Below are 17,505 nucleotides of genomic sequence, written 5' to 3'. Positions count from 1 at the left end.
GTCAGCTTTTCAGCTAGCTGAAGCCTCCCTAGGTCTTGCCTCACTTTAGCACAAAATTTGGTGGTGGTTCGTCATTGGTAAATCAGCACCTACTGACGGGGACCTGCCATACTGAAGGCGCTAAGCAGACTCATATTGAACTTCTTTGAGAGGAATTTACTACCACACTAAAAATCTGATTATAATACTTTTGAACTCATAACACAGTCCTATGGCATGGACCTTGAGGATACTGCAACAGAGGGTCTCAAGAACAAACGTATTCTTAAAATAACCAAAATAAGAGGAGTAAGGCAATGAAAAATGGTGGCTCAATAATTTTTTGCTTTCTACAAATTAAGTTTATGACAACCAGCAAAAGACTTGCCATTATACCTTATACATAGACATTGAAGATTAGGCTGTTTCTATCAGTTTATATTATATTCATACCTGTTACTTTGAATAAAAGATGTGTTGAACCAGAAGAAAAATGGACAATTGTCATAGTATTTAGGAAGACTCTAAAAAGAAAAAAAAAAAATTCAAAGTAAAACTGATCCCAAGAACTAATCATTCCAAAGAAATTAAAATTCCTTCCTTTATTCCTTTATATATTTATCAATTATAACCATTAAATATGTAACACTCTGCAATCTATAACAATACACTCAAGATACAAAGGAGGAGGCTTGAAGAAAATGCTATTGTATTCTTTTGCTGTTTCTATCAACATTTTCAAGGAAGAGTATTTTTCCCATGATAGGTATTTAATTTAGATGCTGATATTTGAATCTGGTTTAGATAGTGCCAAACACACTCTACTAAGGACCTATGCCTATATAGACCCAAGTATATTGTAGTGAATTCTTATCATTTTTTTGTTGCCTCAGCATCCCTTTTAAATATAAATTGGACTTTCTGATAACAGAAGTGGGGTTCAGTCACCCTCAGCAGTTTCCAGTTCACCTCCTCCCAGTTTCTCCATGTGACTGATCCCGATGTCTGTCTTATACAACCTTCTCCTGGTGACCACTTCATTATGGGACAGCTAGATATAACCTACTTGACTCACCCCACAGACCCCCATACTCTACAGGGACCATGTGGATATATCAGTGACCACCTCTCAGTCACAGCAGAGACTCATGGCTGCTTGCATGAAACCAAATTAGACCTCCCCGCAGGAAACCTGCTCAGGTAGCACCTTACATCCCAATAAAGGCTTCCACTCTCAGGTCCTTCCCCCTCTCTCGCTACTGCTCCCACCCATCAGTCGAGCACAGGTCCCCCTTCCAGTTGGCCCTGCGAAGCATGTTGCCCTCTTCTCTCTGGAATTAATAAAAAACTGCTTTGGTTATTTCATGTGTTGTATTGTGCTGCCTTCTCTGTTTCACCCAACTGAGTCACCCAAACCTAACTCTCTTTCCAGTCAGTGCTCCCAGCTACTCGGGAGGCTGAGGTGGGAGGATTGCTGGAGCCCAGGAGGTTGAAGCTACAGTTAGCTATGATCACGCCACTGCACTTCAGCCTGGGTAACAGAGTGAAACCCTGTCTCAATTTCTTAATTTTTTTAAAAAGGTGCAAAACAAAATGTAATCATTGCTATGCAGTAAAACATACCTTTTTTTTTTTTTTTAGCATCTTGGCTTTTACTTTTTTTGTTTATTTTGTATGTTTTGTATTTGAGAATACATGTAAATTAAGAAAAATTTAGAAAATTTACAATTAAAAAAACAAACAAAAATTATTTACATTACATATGTTCTTTTAAAAAAATTTGTTATAGATCTGATTTATTGTTTTCCTCCCCCTCCCTTATTGGTAATTGTAGTAAAGCAAATCTTAAATAAAATCATTAGACCAGACAAGAACAATGGCAGAGGCTATTTTGTGATTACTCACCGAAGAGAAAAACTGCACCTTCACATCATCATACAGAGGGGGACCGTCGAATACATCAGTTAATACTCTGTCTGTTTCAGTGTCATGCAATATCTGTGAATGAACACATGGAATTGAGAACTATAAACCTAGATAATGATAACAATGAGGTTCCTTTTCACTTATCATGACTTCCTATATTTATCAAGTATTTTGGTTTCACAGCCCAATCACTACATGTATAAATTATAATCTTTTCTAGTTGCAATACTATTGTTTGTGTGTGTGTGTGTGTGTGTGTGTGTATGTTTTCGTTTGCTCTTTATTTTTTGAGACAGAGTCTCACTGTCACCCAGGCTGAAGTGCAGTGGTATGATCTCGGCTCACTGCAACCTCTACCTCCCAGGTTCAAGTGATTCTTCTGCCTCAGCCTTCCGAGCAGCTGGGACTATAGGCACATGCCACCACACCCAGCTAATTTTTGAATTTTTAGTAGAGATGGGGTTTCACTATTTTGGCCACCCTGGTCTCAAACTCCTGGCTTCAAGTGATCTGCCCGCCTGGGCCTCCCAAAGTGCTGGATTACAGGCATGAGCCACTGCACCCGGCCTGTTGTTTATGTCTTTTAAAGGCCAACATGTCTGAGGGTTATCATGAACCACTTTTCTTTTTCTTTTTTTTTTTTTTTGAGACAGTCTCACTCTGTCACCAGGCTGGAGTGCAGTGGCATGATCTCAGCTCACTGCAACTTCCACCTCCTGGGTTCAAGTGATTCTCCAGCCTCAGCCTCCCAAGTACCTGGGACTACAGGCATGTGCCACCAAGCCCAACTAATTTTTTTTAGTTTTAGCAGAGATGGGGTTTCACCATGTTGGCCAGGATAGTCTCGATCTCCTGACCTCGTGATCCACCCGCCCTGGCCTCCCAAAATGCCGGGATTACAGGCAGGATTACAGTGCCCTGCCATGAGGCACTTTTCAAAAGTGTTTCACTTTTCAAAAGTATTGAATTTTCTATTAGACTTTAATCAATTAAATATTATTATTTAATGTGTGTCATTTGATGTTCATGTGTTAGGGCCTTTTTTGAGAATACATTAAGAAGCTCAATTTTAAAGCTAGCATTGACATTCAAAAAGCAATGCTTAACTCATCATGGTTTTTTATTTTCTAAATTTAAAAAATAACAATGGGGGTCTGTAACACTTGGGGGTTGGGCCTGCATGCCCCTTCCAAGGGAAGGGGAGAGTGGGGTCCCCCTGCTCATCATATTTTATCAGAACTCATGTATTTGTCAATGGGATCTTTGAACTTGACCAGTGCAGGCTGCTGGATGGAGTGACCAAAGATAGGTCAAGTTTTGGAATGAATGACTTTGAAGCTATATTATTTCTTTGACTCACTCTCATATAAATAATAGCACCCACAATAAGAAAGGTCTATGCGAGGCCCTGTGAAAAACACAAAAGGAGGTACAGACTCGGTTGGCCCCTTCAGGGAGCTGTACACATAAGAAACAATAGTAGAATGGTACATAACTGAATATGATGATAAAGACTGGGTTTGCTGTTAGGCACTACCGGGGACTAGTTAACAGAAGGTGCAGAATGCGAAAATTTCATTAAGAAGGTAGAAACTGAATTGGGAATGAAGCAGTTTAGATCAAGGAAGAAGAGCTCTGAAAATCCAAAGGGAGGGAAAAAGACCAGCAATAACACAAGGTAGAAATTAGAAACATGGGCCGGGCGCCGCGGCTCCCGCCTGTGATCCCGGCACTTTGGGAGGCTGAGGCAGGCAGATCACCTGAGGTCGGGAGTCCGAGACCAGCCTGACCAACACGGAGAAACCCCGTCTCTACTAAAAATACAAAATTAGCTGGGCGTGGTAGCGCATGCCTGTAATCCCAGCTACTTGGGAGGCTGAGGCAGGAGAATCGCTTGAACCCAGGAGGCAGAGGTTGTGGTGAGCTGAGATTGGGCCAGTGCACTCCAGCCTGGGCAACAAAAGCAAAACTCCGTCTCAAAAGAAAAAAAAGAAAGAAAGAAAGAAAATCGGAAAAACAACAACAAACAATGTCGGGCAGTGTGGCTCATGTTTATAATCCCAGCAGGTTGCAAGGCTGAGGTGGACAGGTTGCTTGAGCCCAGGGGTCTGAAACCAGCCTGGGCAACATAGCAAGTCCCAGCCTCTACAAAAAATAAAAAAAAATAAAAAAATAAAAAAAAATTAGGGGATTGCTTGAGCTCAGGAGGTTGAGGCTGCAGTGAGCCATGATCACGCCACTGCGCTACAGCCTGGGCGACAGAATGAGACCCTGGCTCCAGGCAAAAAAAAAAAAAAAAAAAAAAAAAAAAGGAAAGGAAGAAAGGAAGGAAAGAAATAACCAACTAACTAACTAAATTAGAGCTGTGTTCCAAGAGCCAAAAGGGATGACCCAGTTTATTTGGAATGAAGTCTGCTGGTCAAGCTACTGATGGAAAAAAGCTCAGGTATTACGTTAGGGCTATTATATCTTAAGAGCTCAAGAGCCAAGGAAATAAGAGTGAAGGTGTTGAAAAATACGGTGGGGCATTTCCTATGGGACAGAGAGGCCTGGTAATTATCACACATAACACTTATTTAGTGATTTATAGTTTACAAAGAAACTTTCTATATATTATCTAATTTAATTCCCATCACACTTGAGATGTGATATTGATTTTACAGATAAGGACGTTGAGCCAGAGGTGTGAACTGGCTCTGACCACGGGCACACAGTGTGTCTTCTGCTCAACCTACAGTTTTTCACAATGAGAGCAATATTTCAGGACGCATATTTCACGACTCTATACATTGCATTACATAAGGAGAAAGAAAGGGTAAGGAGACCACTGCAGAAATCCAGGCATGAGCAAAGGAGATTCTGGACAATTAGTGGCAGTGAGAACAGAAAGGAAGGAGAACACTGAAAGCTCTCAAAGGCATCATCTACAGAGATTGATGACTGACTGGATTTAAGAGGCCGAGGCAAAGAGAATCAAAGCCCAAGGCCTGAGTGGAAGAAGGCTGGTGCCATTTGCAGAAGCAGAGAGAAAGCTCATTGATAATTCAGACTGGCTGATGCATTTGAGTTGGAGTGGAAACTGTTCATGTTGTAGCTCCTGCATCTACAACTCAGTGGGTGCTCAAAAATATCTGTTCAGTCAATGAATAAATAATAGTTGAAGTAAGGGGAATGGGTCATTCTTTAACTAAGAATAAAGCATTTGCTAAGAACAGAAAGCCAAGGGTCAGGCCTGGGTGAATGCTCTCAGTCAGGAGAGGCCAAAAAAGCCGGGGTGGGGGGAGGCGGAAGGGGATGGCAGGGAACAGGGTCAGTAATAGGAGAATTTGAGACAAAGTCCTGGGTAGGAATTCTAAAAGTTTATGGTTATTAGACCATGAAGGATGCTTTCCTCCTATTTCAGAAAAGGTATATAGTTTTAGGCATTTCTTCATTGTAGCAAAACATTGACTACCAGGTCCCTTTTGCTTTGGATAAAGAGGTTCCTCCTCAGTTCATTCACTCTTGCATTGTTTCTCACAGGGTCATCCCACAGAACCCCTGACTTAGAATCACTTGGGACATTGCTAAGTCTATAGATTCCTGGGCCCCATTCCAGATTTCCCAAATCATACTTTGGGGGTACAACCTAGGAATATAAATCTTTACAAGCTCTTTGGTGGTTTTCATGCACACTAAAATTTTAGAATCAGTGCTATATAATAAAAGAAAATGACTGGGAAGAAGAGAATTGGCTAAAAATGACCGGGTATGTACATTAAAATCCTTAATACATTCCTGGGAACACACTCAGCATTTGTAGAAGTGTGAAAGGCAAAGCAACACTGAACAGAAATAAATTCTGGAAAGCACCCTGAGAAAACTGTTTTGAGCAAACAGGTTAATTTATCTCTGGTTTGCATCCAAACCCAGTGACACCAAGTTGATGGTAACCAGAAAGCGTTAGGGAATCTCTTTATGGTGAGTGATAGTTTAGGGAGGTGAACATTGCTGGTTTGACATTCAGCCTTAAAACAAACATCAGATTTTTTTCAATTCACGTGTTTTCTCTTACCGAACAATTTCCTAATGAAGTACTGGAAAAAGACAACCTTTTTCTCCATTACTGTTTGGACTTTTAGATCACATACATCGCCTGTTCCAACACCTAAATGAAATTAAAAAGGTAGGTTGGTTAGCGTGAAGATCAATATGTCTCACTAATTAACATCATGGATTAAAAAGAGAAAAAATTATCCAAGTTAACAATGTATCAGTAGTTACTTATTTGGTCTTGCATGGATTTTGTCTTTGAAAGACAAGGTTTCAAGCCAAGTTCTGTCTCCTAAAGCAGATTTTATAAGACTAGAGAAGAGAAAAAAATACATAGAGTTCAGCTTCAAAGACTTAGAATCCCATCACTTTATCTTTCCAGAAAAAATATTTAGGGAAGGTAAGATGGGCATGGTGGCTCACGCCTATAATCCTAGCACTTTGGGAGGTCAAGGTGGATGGATTACTTGAGGTCAGGAGTTCTAAACCAGTCTGGCCAAGATGGTGAAACCCCATCTCTATTAAAAATACAAACATTAGCCAGGCGTGGTGACACATGCCTGTAATCCTAGCTACTCAGGAGGCTGAGACAGGAGAATTACTTGAACCTGGGAAGAAGAGGTTGCAGTGAGCTGAGATCACACCACTGCACTCCAGCCTGGGCGACAGAACAAGACTCTGTCTCCAAAAAAATAAAAGAAAAAGAAAAAGAAAATTCAGGGAAGGTGACTTGCAACCTTTCTTGCTGATGTGTTGCTTTCTTCAGACTTCTAATCAGAATGATTCTTAATAATAAATACTGTAGTTTAACTACTTTAGCCCTACTTTAAGGCCAGTTCCTGATGCAATCTCTATAAAAATATAGGATAGTTAGATCCAAAAATTCCCGTGGTGTTCAGTGTATATTTACAGACAAAGGCTTTTTTGTTCCTTTTTTTCAATTCAAATGACCCACTTCCCTTAGCGTTTCCTCAGAGACTTGGTTTCTCAGCCAATTAATTTTTGTATTGCTTGCCTCTCAACTCTACATTAATTTTAATTCAAATATGTACAAAACTGAAGGTAGAAAATTAAAACAAATATTTTAATAAATTAGTGTATTATCTTTGATAGATCATCTCATATGCTGTTCGTTTTCATTTAATTTTGTTTTCACTAACACCATGATATTCATTTGTCATTAGAAATCACAGTATCTTGCCTCAGTTCCCTCTTTCCCATTCCAGTTGTAGAACTTCTTTCTATTGATGTCGACCAGAAATCAGTGAAATGTAGAACTAAACTCAGAAGGCTCAAAATCCTAGGCTGTCTGTGTGGACACCAGCATCCTGGCACCATGGCACCTATAGCACCCAGCACTGGCACCATCTCAGGTCCACAAGCTGGCTGCTAGCAGAGGTTTGCCTTAGGGGTTCCGAAGCATAGCCTCCCTGCTACCTCTCTGGCAGCGGGAGTGGTGAGGCCCCATCCCTTCCACGCAGACACATCCTGCTTTCCCACCTCCCCTGAGTGTAAGCTGTCAGTGAGAGGGTTACAGATGAGGAGAGAGGGGAAAGGGAGAGCCCAAGGTGATGAGAAAAAAAAATATGCCTGTAAAAGTGTTGGAACCGAATTGTCGATTCCTTCCTGGGCAGGGGTCGCCGCGAAGGATCACCGACACGAGATTCACAGCAGAGAGTTATTTATTACTAGCGCGCTAGGGTCCTAAGCTCTAAGTTGGCGCTGGGACCCCGACTGCTTGTTACAGGCTGTTTATATAGGCAAACACAAGTTCAAACACAGCTTAGGGCGCGAAATTCAAACAAAGCTTTAGGCGCGTGGTAATTGGGTCTGTCTACGGCCTGAGCAAGGTGTCTTGTTCTAATTGGTTAGAGCAGGACCTTATGAGGTTTTTTCCTGGAGTTGTTGATTCCGGGAACTTCGAGGCAGGGTGGGACCCCTGGAATTGGCAGGGTGGGACCCCATGAGGTTGTTTCCCGGAATTGGCAGGGTGGGACCCTATCAGGGTGGGACCCTATTGAGGCAGGGTGGGACCCTATCCAGAGCCACCTGGTGTTAATTTTTTTAAGTTCTTTTTTTATGAGGCCTAGTTTCTAAGTTTTATGCGGCCTAGTTTCAAAAGAAGGTGAGAAAATGATACGATCTGGAGACACCTTCACCAAGGCAAACTCTGAACTACAGGTGGTTTGAGAAATAAACAGTCTTGAGGGTACATGGTCCTCCTCCTCCCTCATCAGAGGCTCACTCCGCCCTGAAAAGTCCACCGTGGTTTGAGACCAGAGGAGCAATGAGAACGGGAGAGATGGGAAGGGGATGAAGTCCCCCAAATTGGTGATGGAAAAGAAAAAGTGAAGAACATCTAAGGGCTGGCAATCAATGGGCAATTGCAGGAGGAGTTCATGTGTGAGGACATGTAAAAAGACAGGTATGAGTCAGGATCATTTGCATATACAACTATGAGCAAAACCCTCCCAGAGTGGGAACATTGGCCCTCCTGCCCAATTCTTCATTTATACATAAAGCACTTACCACGAATCGAATAAATAATGAATCTTTTTATAAAGAGTATCCGTCTTGGAGGGAGATTCCAGTTGTAGAGATGTTTCACTTGTGCAAAATATCCAACATATCTATTCTGAAAAGCAACAGAAACCTTACTTTAAGTGGAGATTGAAAAGTCTAAAGTCTGCATTCTTTTTTTTTTTTTTTTTTTTTTTTTTCTTTTCGGATAAAGCTTGTTAAGGGAGGTAAGTAATTAAGAAAACATTTACTGGATGCCATTATATAACCAGGCGTTTTTCGGGATGCTGCCTCACAACTATCTACCTTGAGGGAAAAATACTGAATTCAGAGCAATGGGGAAGTAACAAGGATGCAGCCAGGTCCTGTTTATAGGCTGCTTAAGGTTGAGACGGCAACTAATCAGAAGCACAACAAAACAGTTACAGCATCATCAGTGTCCAGAGAGAAGCTTAGCTGTGACTGAGTTGGAGGAAGGCTTGTGGTTTGGCAAAGAGCAGCTTCCTGGGCATGAGAGAATATGGTATAAGTGAAAACTCCAGAGGATACCTCCATACCTCAAGCAGGCTTCCTGTCATTCTTCTTTGGTTCCTGACAGCTAGAATTTCTTCACTTTGCATTTCCTCAGTTCTGTTTTCACAAGGAAGCCCTGGAATTCTCTTAGCCTTGTCCTTTCCCCGGGGCAAGCTGTTCACAATGGCTCTCCCCTGAATCTTTCTTCAAGGCATTGAAGAGCTCTGGTCCTGAATCAACTGGTTCAGAATCCAAAAGTTGGCCATCATGGCGGCTCCCGCCTGTAATCTCAGCACTTTGGGAGGCCAAGGTGGGCAGATCACCTGGCATCAGGAGATTGAGACCAGCCTCGCCAACAGGGTGAAACCCTGTCTTTACTAAAAGTACAAAAATAGGCCACATGTGGTGATGGGCACCTATAATCCCAGCCACTCGGGAAGCCGAGGCAGGAGAACCATGTGAAGGCAAGAGGTCGAGGTTGCAGTGAGCTGAGATTGCACCACTGCACTCCAGTCTGGGCGACAGAGCTAGACGCTGTCTCAAAAATTAAAAACAAAACAAAACTCATAAGTTCACAGACTGTTCCTTAGCCATTGGGAAATGTTCATTAAAGTAACTAACCCACCGGTGTTCATTAAGGTAACTAACTGCCATACTTTCCTTTAGGAAGGGCCATTCATGAGGAAGGCTCATGAAAGTTCTTAACTTAGGAGTAGATGCAGTCAGTAGAATGGCCCACAATGTGAAACTAGGCCTCATAAAACTTAGAAACTAGGCCTCATATAGAAAAAATTAACACCAGGTGGCTCTGGATAGGGTCCCACCCTGCCTCGATAAGGACCCACCCTGATAAGGTCCCACCCTGCCAATTCCGGGAAACAACCTCATGGGATCCCACCCTGCCAATTCTGGGGGTCCCACCCTGCCTCAAAGTTCCCGGAATCAACAACTCCAGGAAAAAAACCTCATAAGGTCCTGCTCTAACCAATTAGCATAAGACACCTTGCTCAGGCCATAGCTAGACTCAATGATTTTGCGCCTTAAGCTTTGTTTAAATTTCGCGCCATAAGCTGTGTTTGAACTTGTGTTTGCCTATATAAACAGCCTGTAACAAGCAGTCGGAGTCCCAGGGCCAACTTAGAGCTTGGGACCCTAGCGCGCTAGTAATAAATAACTCTCTGCTGTGAATCTCGTGTCGGTGATCCTTCGCGGCGACCCCTGCCCAGGAGGGAATCGACAGTTCGGTTCCAACATTTGGTGCGTTGGCCGGGAAGTGGGGTCGTCCGAGGACCCCCGACCCATCCGGCGGAGACCCATCTGGCCCGGGCCACGGACTGCTGACTGAACGGACCTACCAGGTACTTTCGTTTTGTTCTGTCTGTCTTGCCGGCTAACTCTGAACTCTGGGGAGTACTCCTTCTGAATTAAGTGGGGAAGGGGGACAGACGTGTCCGGCACCTTCCCACTCACGCCCCGGGGGACGCCCTGGCGGTAGTCTGGGAGAAGGCTAATGACTCAGTCAGCCTCCTCAAATCTGTAGGCAGGTCGCCCCTGCCATCTGAATATTTTGTGATCTTGTGGCGCCACTCTCTGGCCGCGCGGCTTCTCCTTGCTTGTCTGGTCTTTGTTTTTGTTACTTTCGTTTTGTCCTTATTATACGTGGACGAAATAGGACAGACGTTGACGACTCCTTTGTCTCTGACCCTGACTCACTTCCCTGACGTTCGGGCTCGAGCCCACAACCTCTCCATAGAAGTCCGTAAAGGACGATGGCGAAAATTCTGCTCGTCCGAGTGGCCTACCCTCCATGTTGGGTGGCCCCGGGACGGAACATTTGACCTCCCAATTATCTTACAGGTTAAAGCAACAGCGATGAATCCTGGGCCACACGGACACCCAGACCAGGTGGCCTACATAATTACTTGGAAGGATCTGGTCCGAAACCCTCCCTCTTGGGTGAAACCCTTCCTCCATTCCCCTTCCCCATCCCAATCTACCCTCCTTGCCTTAGAAGCCCCAAAGAATCGGAATCCGGACCCGCATAAGCCAGTCCTCCCAGATGAACCCCAGAGGGACCTCCTCCTTCTCGACCCCCTGCCTCCTCCACCTCAGAACCCCCTTCTGGGACCTCCACCTTACGCTTCACCCTTGCCCCCTGTCTTGTCCCCAGCTCTCTCCTCTACCGCCTGGGCCCCTACCCTTTCTCCAACTTCTCCCTCGGCCCCTCCCTCCACCCCGTCTCCTTCTCCAGCCCCGCCCAAACTCACCCCTACGACGCCGCCGCCGACACCTCCTCGTCTCCGCTTGCGGCGGACTGAGGACCCAGAAGGCCCTTCCACTTAGCAATCCTCCCTTTTTCCCCTCCGTACTGTCACGGTCCAGTACTGGCCCTTCTCTGCCTCTGACCTCTATAACTGGAAGACCCATAACCCTTCCTTTTCCCAAGACCCTCAGGCCCTAACCTCGTTAATAGAATCCATTCTCCTCACCCACCAGCCCACCTAGGATAATTGCCAGCAACTCCTGCAGGTCCTCTTAACCACTGAAAAAGGCAGCGGGTCCTCTTGGAGGCCTGGAAAAATGTGCCAAGACCAGGAGGCCTCCCAACCCAACTTCCCAATAAAATAGATGAGGGATTTCCCCTCCCCCGCCCGGACTAGGACTATGAAACGGCACCAGGTAGGGAAAGTCTCCAAATCTATCACCAGGCTCTGTTGGCGGGTCTCAAAGGGGCAGGAAAACGCCCCACAAATTTGGCCAAGATAAGAAAGAAACCCCTGAGGAAAGGGAAGCCAGGTTAGCAAAGGAACAGATAGAGCGAGAGGATCATAAGAACCGAGTAAAGGATAAGCATTTAACAAAAATCCTGGCGGCAGTTGTGAGAGAGAAAGGACCAGGGAGAAAGGGAGAGAAGCGGAGGCGGCCAAAAGTGGAAAAAGACCAGTGTGCCTACTGCAAAGAACAGGGGACTCGCGGAAGCGTTAAAGACGAAAGAGGGCGCAGCCAACTCCCGGGGGGACGGCAGGCCGAGAGCGCAGCGCCCGGGCCTGGCGCCAAGCTTGAGCCCGCCGGACAGGAGGCGGCCCCGCTGCGGGCTCGGCTCCGGCCCCAGCCCCGCCAGCATGGCCGGCCAGACCGTACGGGCCGAGACCCGGAGCCGGGCCAAAGATGACATCAAGAAGGTAATGGCGACCATCGAGAAGATCCGGAGATGGAAGAAGCAATGAGTGACTGTAGGCGACACTTCCCTTCGTATCTTCAAGTGAGTGCCAGTGGTGGACCCCCAGGAGGAAGAGCGATGGTGGGCAGGTGGCGGGGCAAAGAGATCCCGTGGCCAGGAACGTCGGGGCAGGGGCGCCAGTCCCCGAGGGGGTGGCCCTCTCATCCTGCTGGATCTCAATGATGAGAACAGCAACCAGAGTTTCCATTCGGAAGGTTCCCTGCAAAAAGGCACAGAGCCCAGTCCTGGGGGTACCCCCCAGCCCAGCCGCCCTGTGTCACCTGCTGGATCCCCAGAAGGGGTCCCTAAGAAAGCTCAGCCCCCACGGCTGGGCCAAGAGAAAAATCCCGGGGGGCATAACTGCTGGCAGCACTGACGAACCCCCAATGCTGACCAAGGAGGCCCTGGCAATGATCCAGCAGATGCATGCCTGGACACACTTGAGTAATCGAAAGCTAAAATTACTGATTGAAAAAAACTGACTTTCTAACCCCAAAGGCAAGTACCCTCGTAGAACAAGTGACATCTGCCTGTAAGGTCTATCAGCAGGTAAACGCTGGGGCTACCCGAGTGCCAGAAAGGAAACGAACTCGTGGTAACCGCCCAGGAGTCTATTGGGAAATAGACTTCACTGAAGTAAAACCTCACTATGCTGGATATAAGTACTTACTGGTGTTTGTAGATACCTTTTCAGGATGGGTAGAAGCCTACCCCACCCGGCAAGAAACGGCACACATAGTAGCCAAGAAAATTTTGAAAAAAATCTTTCCTAGATTCGGACTTCCCAAGGTAATTAAGTCAGATAACGGGCCGGCCTTCGTTTCTCAGGTAAGTCAGGGGCTCGCCAGGATATTGGGGATAAATTGGAAATTACATTGTGCCTATAGACCCCAGAGCTCAGGACAGGTAAAAAAATAAATAAAACAATAAAAGAGACCCTTACTAAATTGACCTTAGAGACTGGTTTAAAAGATTGGAGACGCCTCCTATCCTTAGCTCTGTTAAAGGCCCGGAATACACCTAACCGTTTTAGGCTCACTCCATATGAAATCCTCTACGGAGGACCTCCCCCTTTGTCAACCTTGCTTAACTCCTTCTCCCCCTCCGATCCTAAGACTGACCTACAGGCCCGGCTAAAAGGACTCCAAGCAGTACAGGCCCAAATCTAGGCCCCCTTGGCAGAACTGTACCAACCAGGACATCCACAGACCAGTCACCCCTTCCAGGTGGGAAACTCTGTCTACGTTAGACGGCACCGCACTCAAGGACTAGAGCCTTGGTAGAAAGGACCCTACATTATTCTCCTGAGCACGCCCACAGCCATAAAGGTTGACGGAATCTCCACTTAGATCCACGCATCCCACGCCAAGGCTGCTCCAGAGACGTCCGGACCAACACCACTTAAGACATGGAAACTCCGACGCTCCGCGGACCCGCTCAAGATAAGACTCTCTCGTATCTAACTCCTTGCTTATTGTTTGCCCTTCTTCCCTGCGCCGTCTCTAGTGTAGTTTTTGACGCTAACCCCCCCACCGGCCATTTAGCCTAACCTGACAGATAATTAGTTTTAATAATCAAGAGGTCTTAAATAAGACCTCCGAGAATACTCCTATAAAGACTTAGTTTCCAGACCTCTATTTCAACCTAAAAATATATATATATATATATATATATATATATATATATATATATATATAGCAGAAAAGATAAAAAACACAGGCCCCCGGTTTACTGGTCCCACAGGAGTCCTATTAAGGACTCCTCAGGATAGACAAGAATGAAAAGGACAGGCTAGAAAGGTGTCCATCAGCCAGAACAGGTTTTATGCCTGTCCCGGATTCAGGACAGGACAAATAAGAAAAACTTATGAAAATCTGACTCATTTGTATTGCAAAAGCTGGTCCTGTGTAACTACTAATAATAGAAAGTAAAAATAGGCCACAAAACTTTAGTATATAACCATGTCCTTTGTCCAGTCCTGTACCACAACCCGATATTCGGAAAATTGCAACCTGGTTCGCATCAAGTTTGAAGATGCGGCAAAATCTAATAACAGATAGATAACAACAAGGTTAATATAAGGTCTCTATTTATACCAGCACAACCCGCCTAAAATTCCCCTCCAAATCAGACTATTAGTCAATCCAGACACTGCCCCTGTTGCAGTAAGGCCAAACCAGGTTTTATTAGAAGCTAGGAAGCCCCCGGTTTCCATATCGGAGAAGCCCCAACTAAAAGCTCCTCAAAGCACTTCCCCGCCCTTAATCTCCCTCACCCCCGCCGACATGTTAAGAATTAAGGTAGCGGCTAAAGTTAAGACCGGGACAGCAGCCCTAGTGCATGGTAACCATCATCTGCAACAACTTAAAGTAGCCATAGATAAAGACCTTAGAGCCATAGAACAATCTATCACAAAACTTAAAGAGTCCTTGACTTCTCTGTCTGAAATTATATTACAAAACCGACAAGGACTAGAAATTGTCTTTCTGAAAGAGGGCGGGCTCTGTGCAGCCCTGAAAGAGCAATGTTGTTTTTATGCAGATCATTCAAGAATAGTTAAAGATTCTATGGCAAAACTAAGAGAAAGATTAGACAAGAAAAAAAAAGAGAAAAAATCTCAACAAAGTTAGTTTAAAAATTAGTACAACCAATCCCCTTGGCTTAGCACCCTAATCTCCACCATCTTAAGACCCCTCATCCTGCTCACGCTCATCCTGACTTTCGGGCCATGCATACTCAACCACTTACTCACCCTTATTAAAAATAAATTAAACATAGTACATGCTATGGTTCTGACCCAACAATACCAGACCCTCAGGACTGAAAAAGAGGCTCAAGATTGAGCCTCTGACACAAAAAGAGGAGGAAATGAAACTAGGCCTCATAAAACTTAGAAACTAGGCCTCATATAGAAAAAATTAACACCAGGTGGCTCTGGATAGGGTCCCACCCTGCCTCGATAAGGACCCACCCTGATAAGGTCCCACCCTGCCAATTCCAGGAAACAACCTCATGGGATCCCACCCTGCCAATTCTGGGGGTCCCACCCTGCCTCAAAGTTCCCGGAATCAACAACTCCAGGAAAAAAACCTCATAAGGTCCTGCTCTAACCAATTAGCATAAGACACCTTGCTCAGGCCATAGCTAGACTCAATGATTTTGCGCCTTAAGCTTTGTTTAAATTTCGCGCCATAAGCTGTGTTTGAACTTGTGTTTGCCTATATAAACAGCCTGTAACAAGCAGTCGGGGTCCCAGGGCCAACTTAGAGCTTGGGACCCTAGCGCGCTAGTAATAAATAACTCTCTGCTGTGAATCTCGTGTTGGTGATCCTTCGCGGCGACCCCTGCCCAGGAGGGAATCGACAGTTCGGTTCCAACAAATGCAGGATCAGAATGCAATGGTGTCTGAGACTCACCAGCAGACACAGAGGCCACTCTGTCCTGAGGTCTTGCCAACACAGCTCTCAAACGTGCAGCTGAGTCCCTGTGTTGCTTTTTCAGTGAATCAGAAAAGATTCAGTTGCAACCTTTGCTGTGCTAGTTCTAGACTAACGTTAGGGAAACTGTGCAGGACTGCAGAAGAGATGGGGATGGGGAGATGTGTGGGGAGAGTTGTTGAAGGAGCTCCATTTAGCATCCCCTTAGCTTCTGCCACTAGATTCTCCACCTCTCCCTAAGGGCTGTAAACCACCAGGGACCTCAAGCTGCTTGTACTCCCATGCTTCCTTCTCCTACAACTTAAGACAACGTGGACTTGTAGTAGAAATTAATACAACCTGGCCGGGCGCGGTGGCTCAAGCCTGTAATCCCAGCACTTTGGGAGGCCGAGACGGGCGGATCACGAGGTCAGGAGATCGAGACCATCCTGGCTAACACGGTGAAACCCCGTCTCTACTAAAAAATACAAAAAACTAGCCGGGCGAGGTGGCGGGCGCCTGTAGTCCCAGCTACTCGGGAGGCTGAGGCAGGAGAATGGCATAAACCCGGGAGGCGGAGCTTGCAGTGAGCTGAGATCCGGCCACTGCACTCCAGCCTGGGCGGCAGAGCGAGACTCCGTCTCAAAAAAAAAAAAAAAAAAAAAGAAATTAATACAACCAACACATAGGAGGCACTCACTACAAACAAAGAAGATATTATGAGAAAAGGGTGAAAAGATGGGTAAGCCATGGGCTTTGCCTTTAAAGGGGATACAGAAGTCACCACTTCAAATAACTAGAGAATAACGCAAAGTGACGTAGTCCATAAAAGAAACACAAAGGGCTTTAAGAATTGAAAAAGCAAGAGACGACTTTAGGCTGAGAAGGGAAAGGGACTCTAGGAAAAGGGGCACAAGCAATGGCATGAGGGTATCAAGTGGCCATAGGCTGGGAAACAGCACACAGTCTAAATGTGTGGCGTGTGGGATGTGTGCGTGCACACAGCGGAAGAAAAGGTTGGAAAAGTCAAACTGCGGCTCCCAAGTGACAGGTTGAAACATTTAGTTTATTGCCATTGGCAGTGTGGACATAGTATGGATTTTGAGCATGGAAATGGCAGGATTAGGGCTGCACTTCACTAAATTCACCTATTACTTTTAGCTTAGGGTCTATGACTATCTTTGTTTTGTTTTGTTTTGTTTGGGGCTTGGGTGTGGGAGGAAAGTATCAGTGGATAAGGCTGAGTTCTCCTGGCCCAAACTCAAGGTTTGGGGCCAGTAGTTAGAGTGTTCTTCTCATAGGGCCAAGAATACTCACTCAGCTTCCACCACGTAAAGAAAAACTCATTTACAGCCACATCCAAATCTATTCAGGAATTCCCAACCCACTCTCACTTCGGTTTCAGGGGCAACATAGAAAAGGCAATAGAAATGAGAGGCTGTGCACAGCACGGGCTTCAGAGACTGACATCGAGATTTCAGTCCTTGGTTCAACAGTTACTTTCTCTGAACCTCAATTTTCTAATTTATAAGATGAAAATCATAGTAGGACCTACTCAAAGGGTTACGGAGAATATTAAATGAGATAGTGAATAGACAACTCTTAGAATAGTTCAGCAAAGTCTAGAACGTTGTAAGTGCTATAGGATAAACATCCTGGTTTCTGCAATAAACAATTACAAGTAATAAAAAATGGTGAGAAATTTATGAACTTAGATTCTTAAAAGAGACTTAGGAGACACAGCAACCAAATGAAATATGTGGACTTTGTTTGAATTCTGATTAAACAAACTACATTTTCAAAGATTTTAAGACAATTTTGGAAACAACCATGGACTACAAATTTGATTTTAAGGATTTTTAAGGTATAATATTTTTAGATATGATAAAAAGTGTTAAG

At 45.0% G+C, this 17,505-nt stretch overlaps 1 protein-coding gene and 1 pseudogene across 1 annotated transcript in view; one reads left to right on the top strand and one right to left on the bottom strand.

Moving 5' to 3' along the window:
• The window catches only part of LOC126929677 (phosphatidylinositol 3,4,5-trisphosphate 3-phosphatase TPTE2-like), a 59,248-nt gene that overhangs the window by 1,492 nt on the left and 40,251 nt on the right, over positions 1-17,505 (bottom strand). Inside the window, 5 exon segments of the mRNA XM_050746258.1 lie at positions 433-503; positions 1,885-1,977; positions 5,960-5,989; positions 5,991-6,040; positions 8,467-8,572. Of these exon segments, the coding sequence (XP_050602215.1) occupies positions 433-503; positions 1,885-1,977; positions 5,960-5,989; positions 5,991-6,040; positions 8,467-8,572 (350 nt within the window).
• On the top strand, positions 12,093-13,327 carry LOC126929244 (B-cell CLL/lymphoma 7 protein family member C-like; annotated as a pseudogene).

The sequence above is a fragment of the Macaca thibetana genome, chromosome 10 (assembly GCF_024542745.1).
Source record: "Macaca thibetana thibetana isolate TM-01 chromosome 10, ASM2454274v1, whole genome shotgun sequence".
NCBI classification, from domain to species: Eukaryota; Metazoa; Chordata; class Mammalia; order Primates; family Cercopithecidae; genus Macaca; species Macaca thibetana.
The sequence above is the reverse complement of the archived record's forward strand: the minus strand, read 5'-3'. Positions and strand labels throughout refer to the sequence as shown.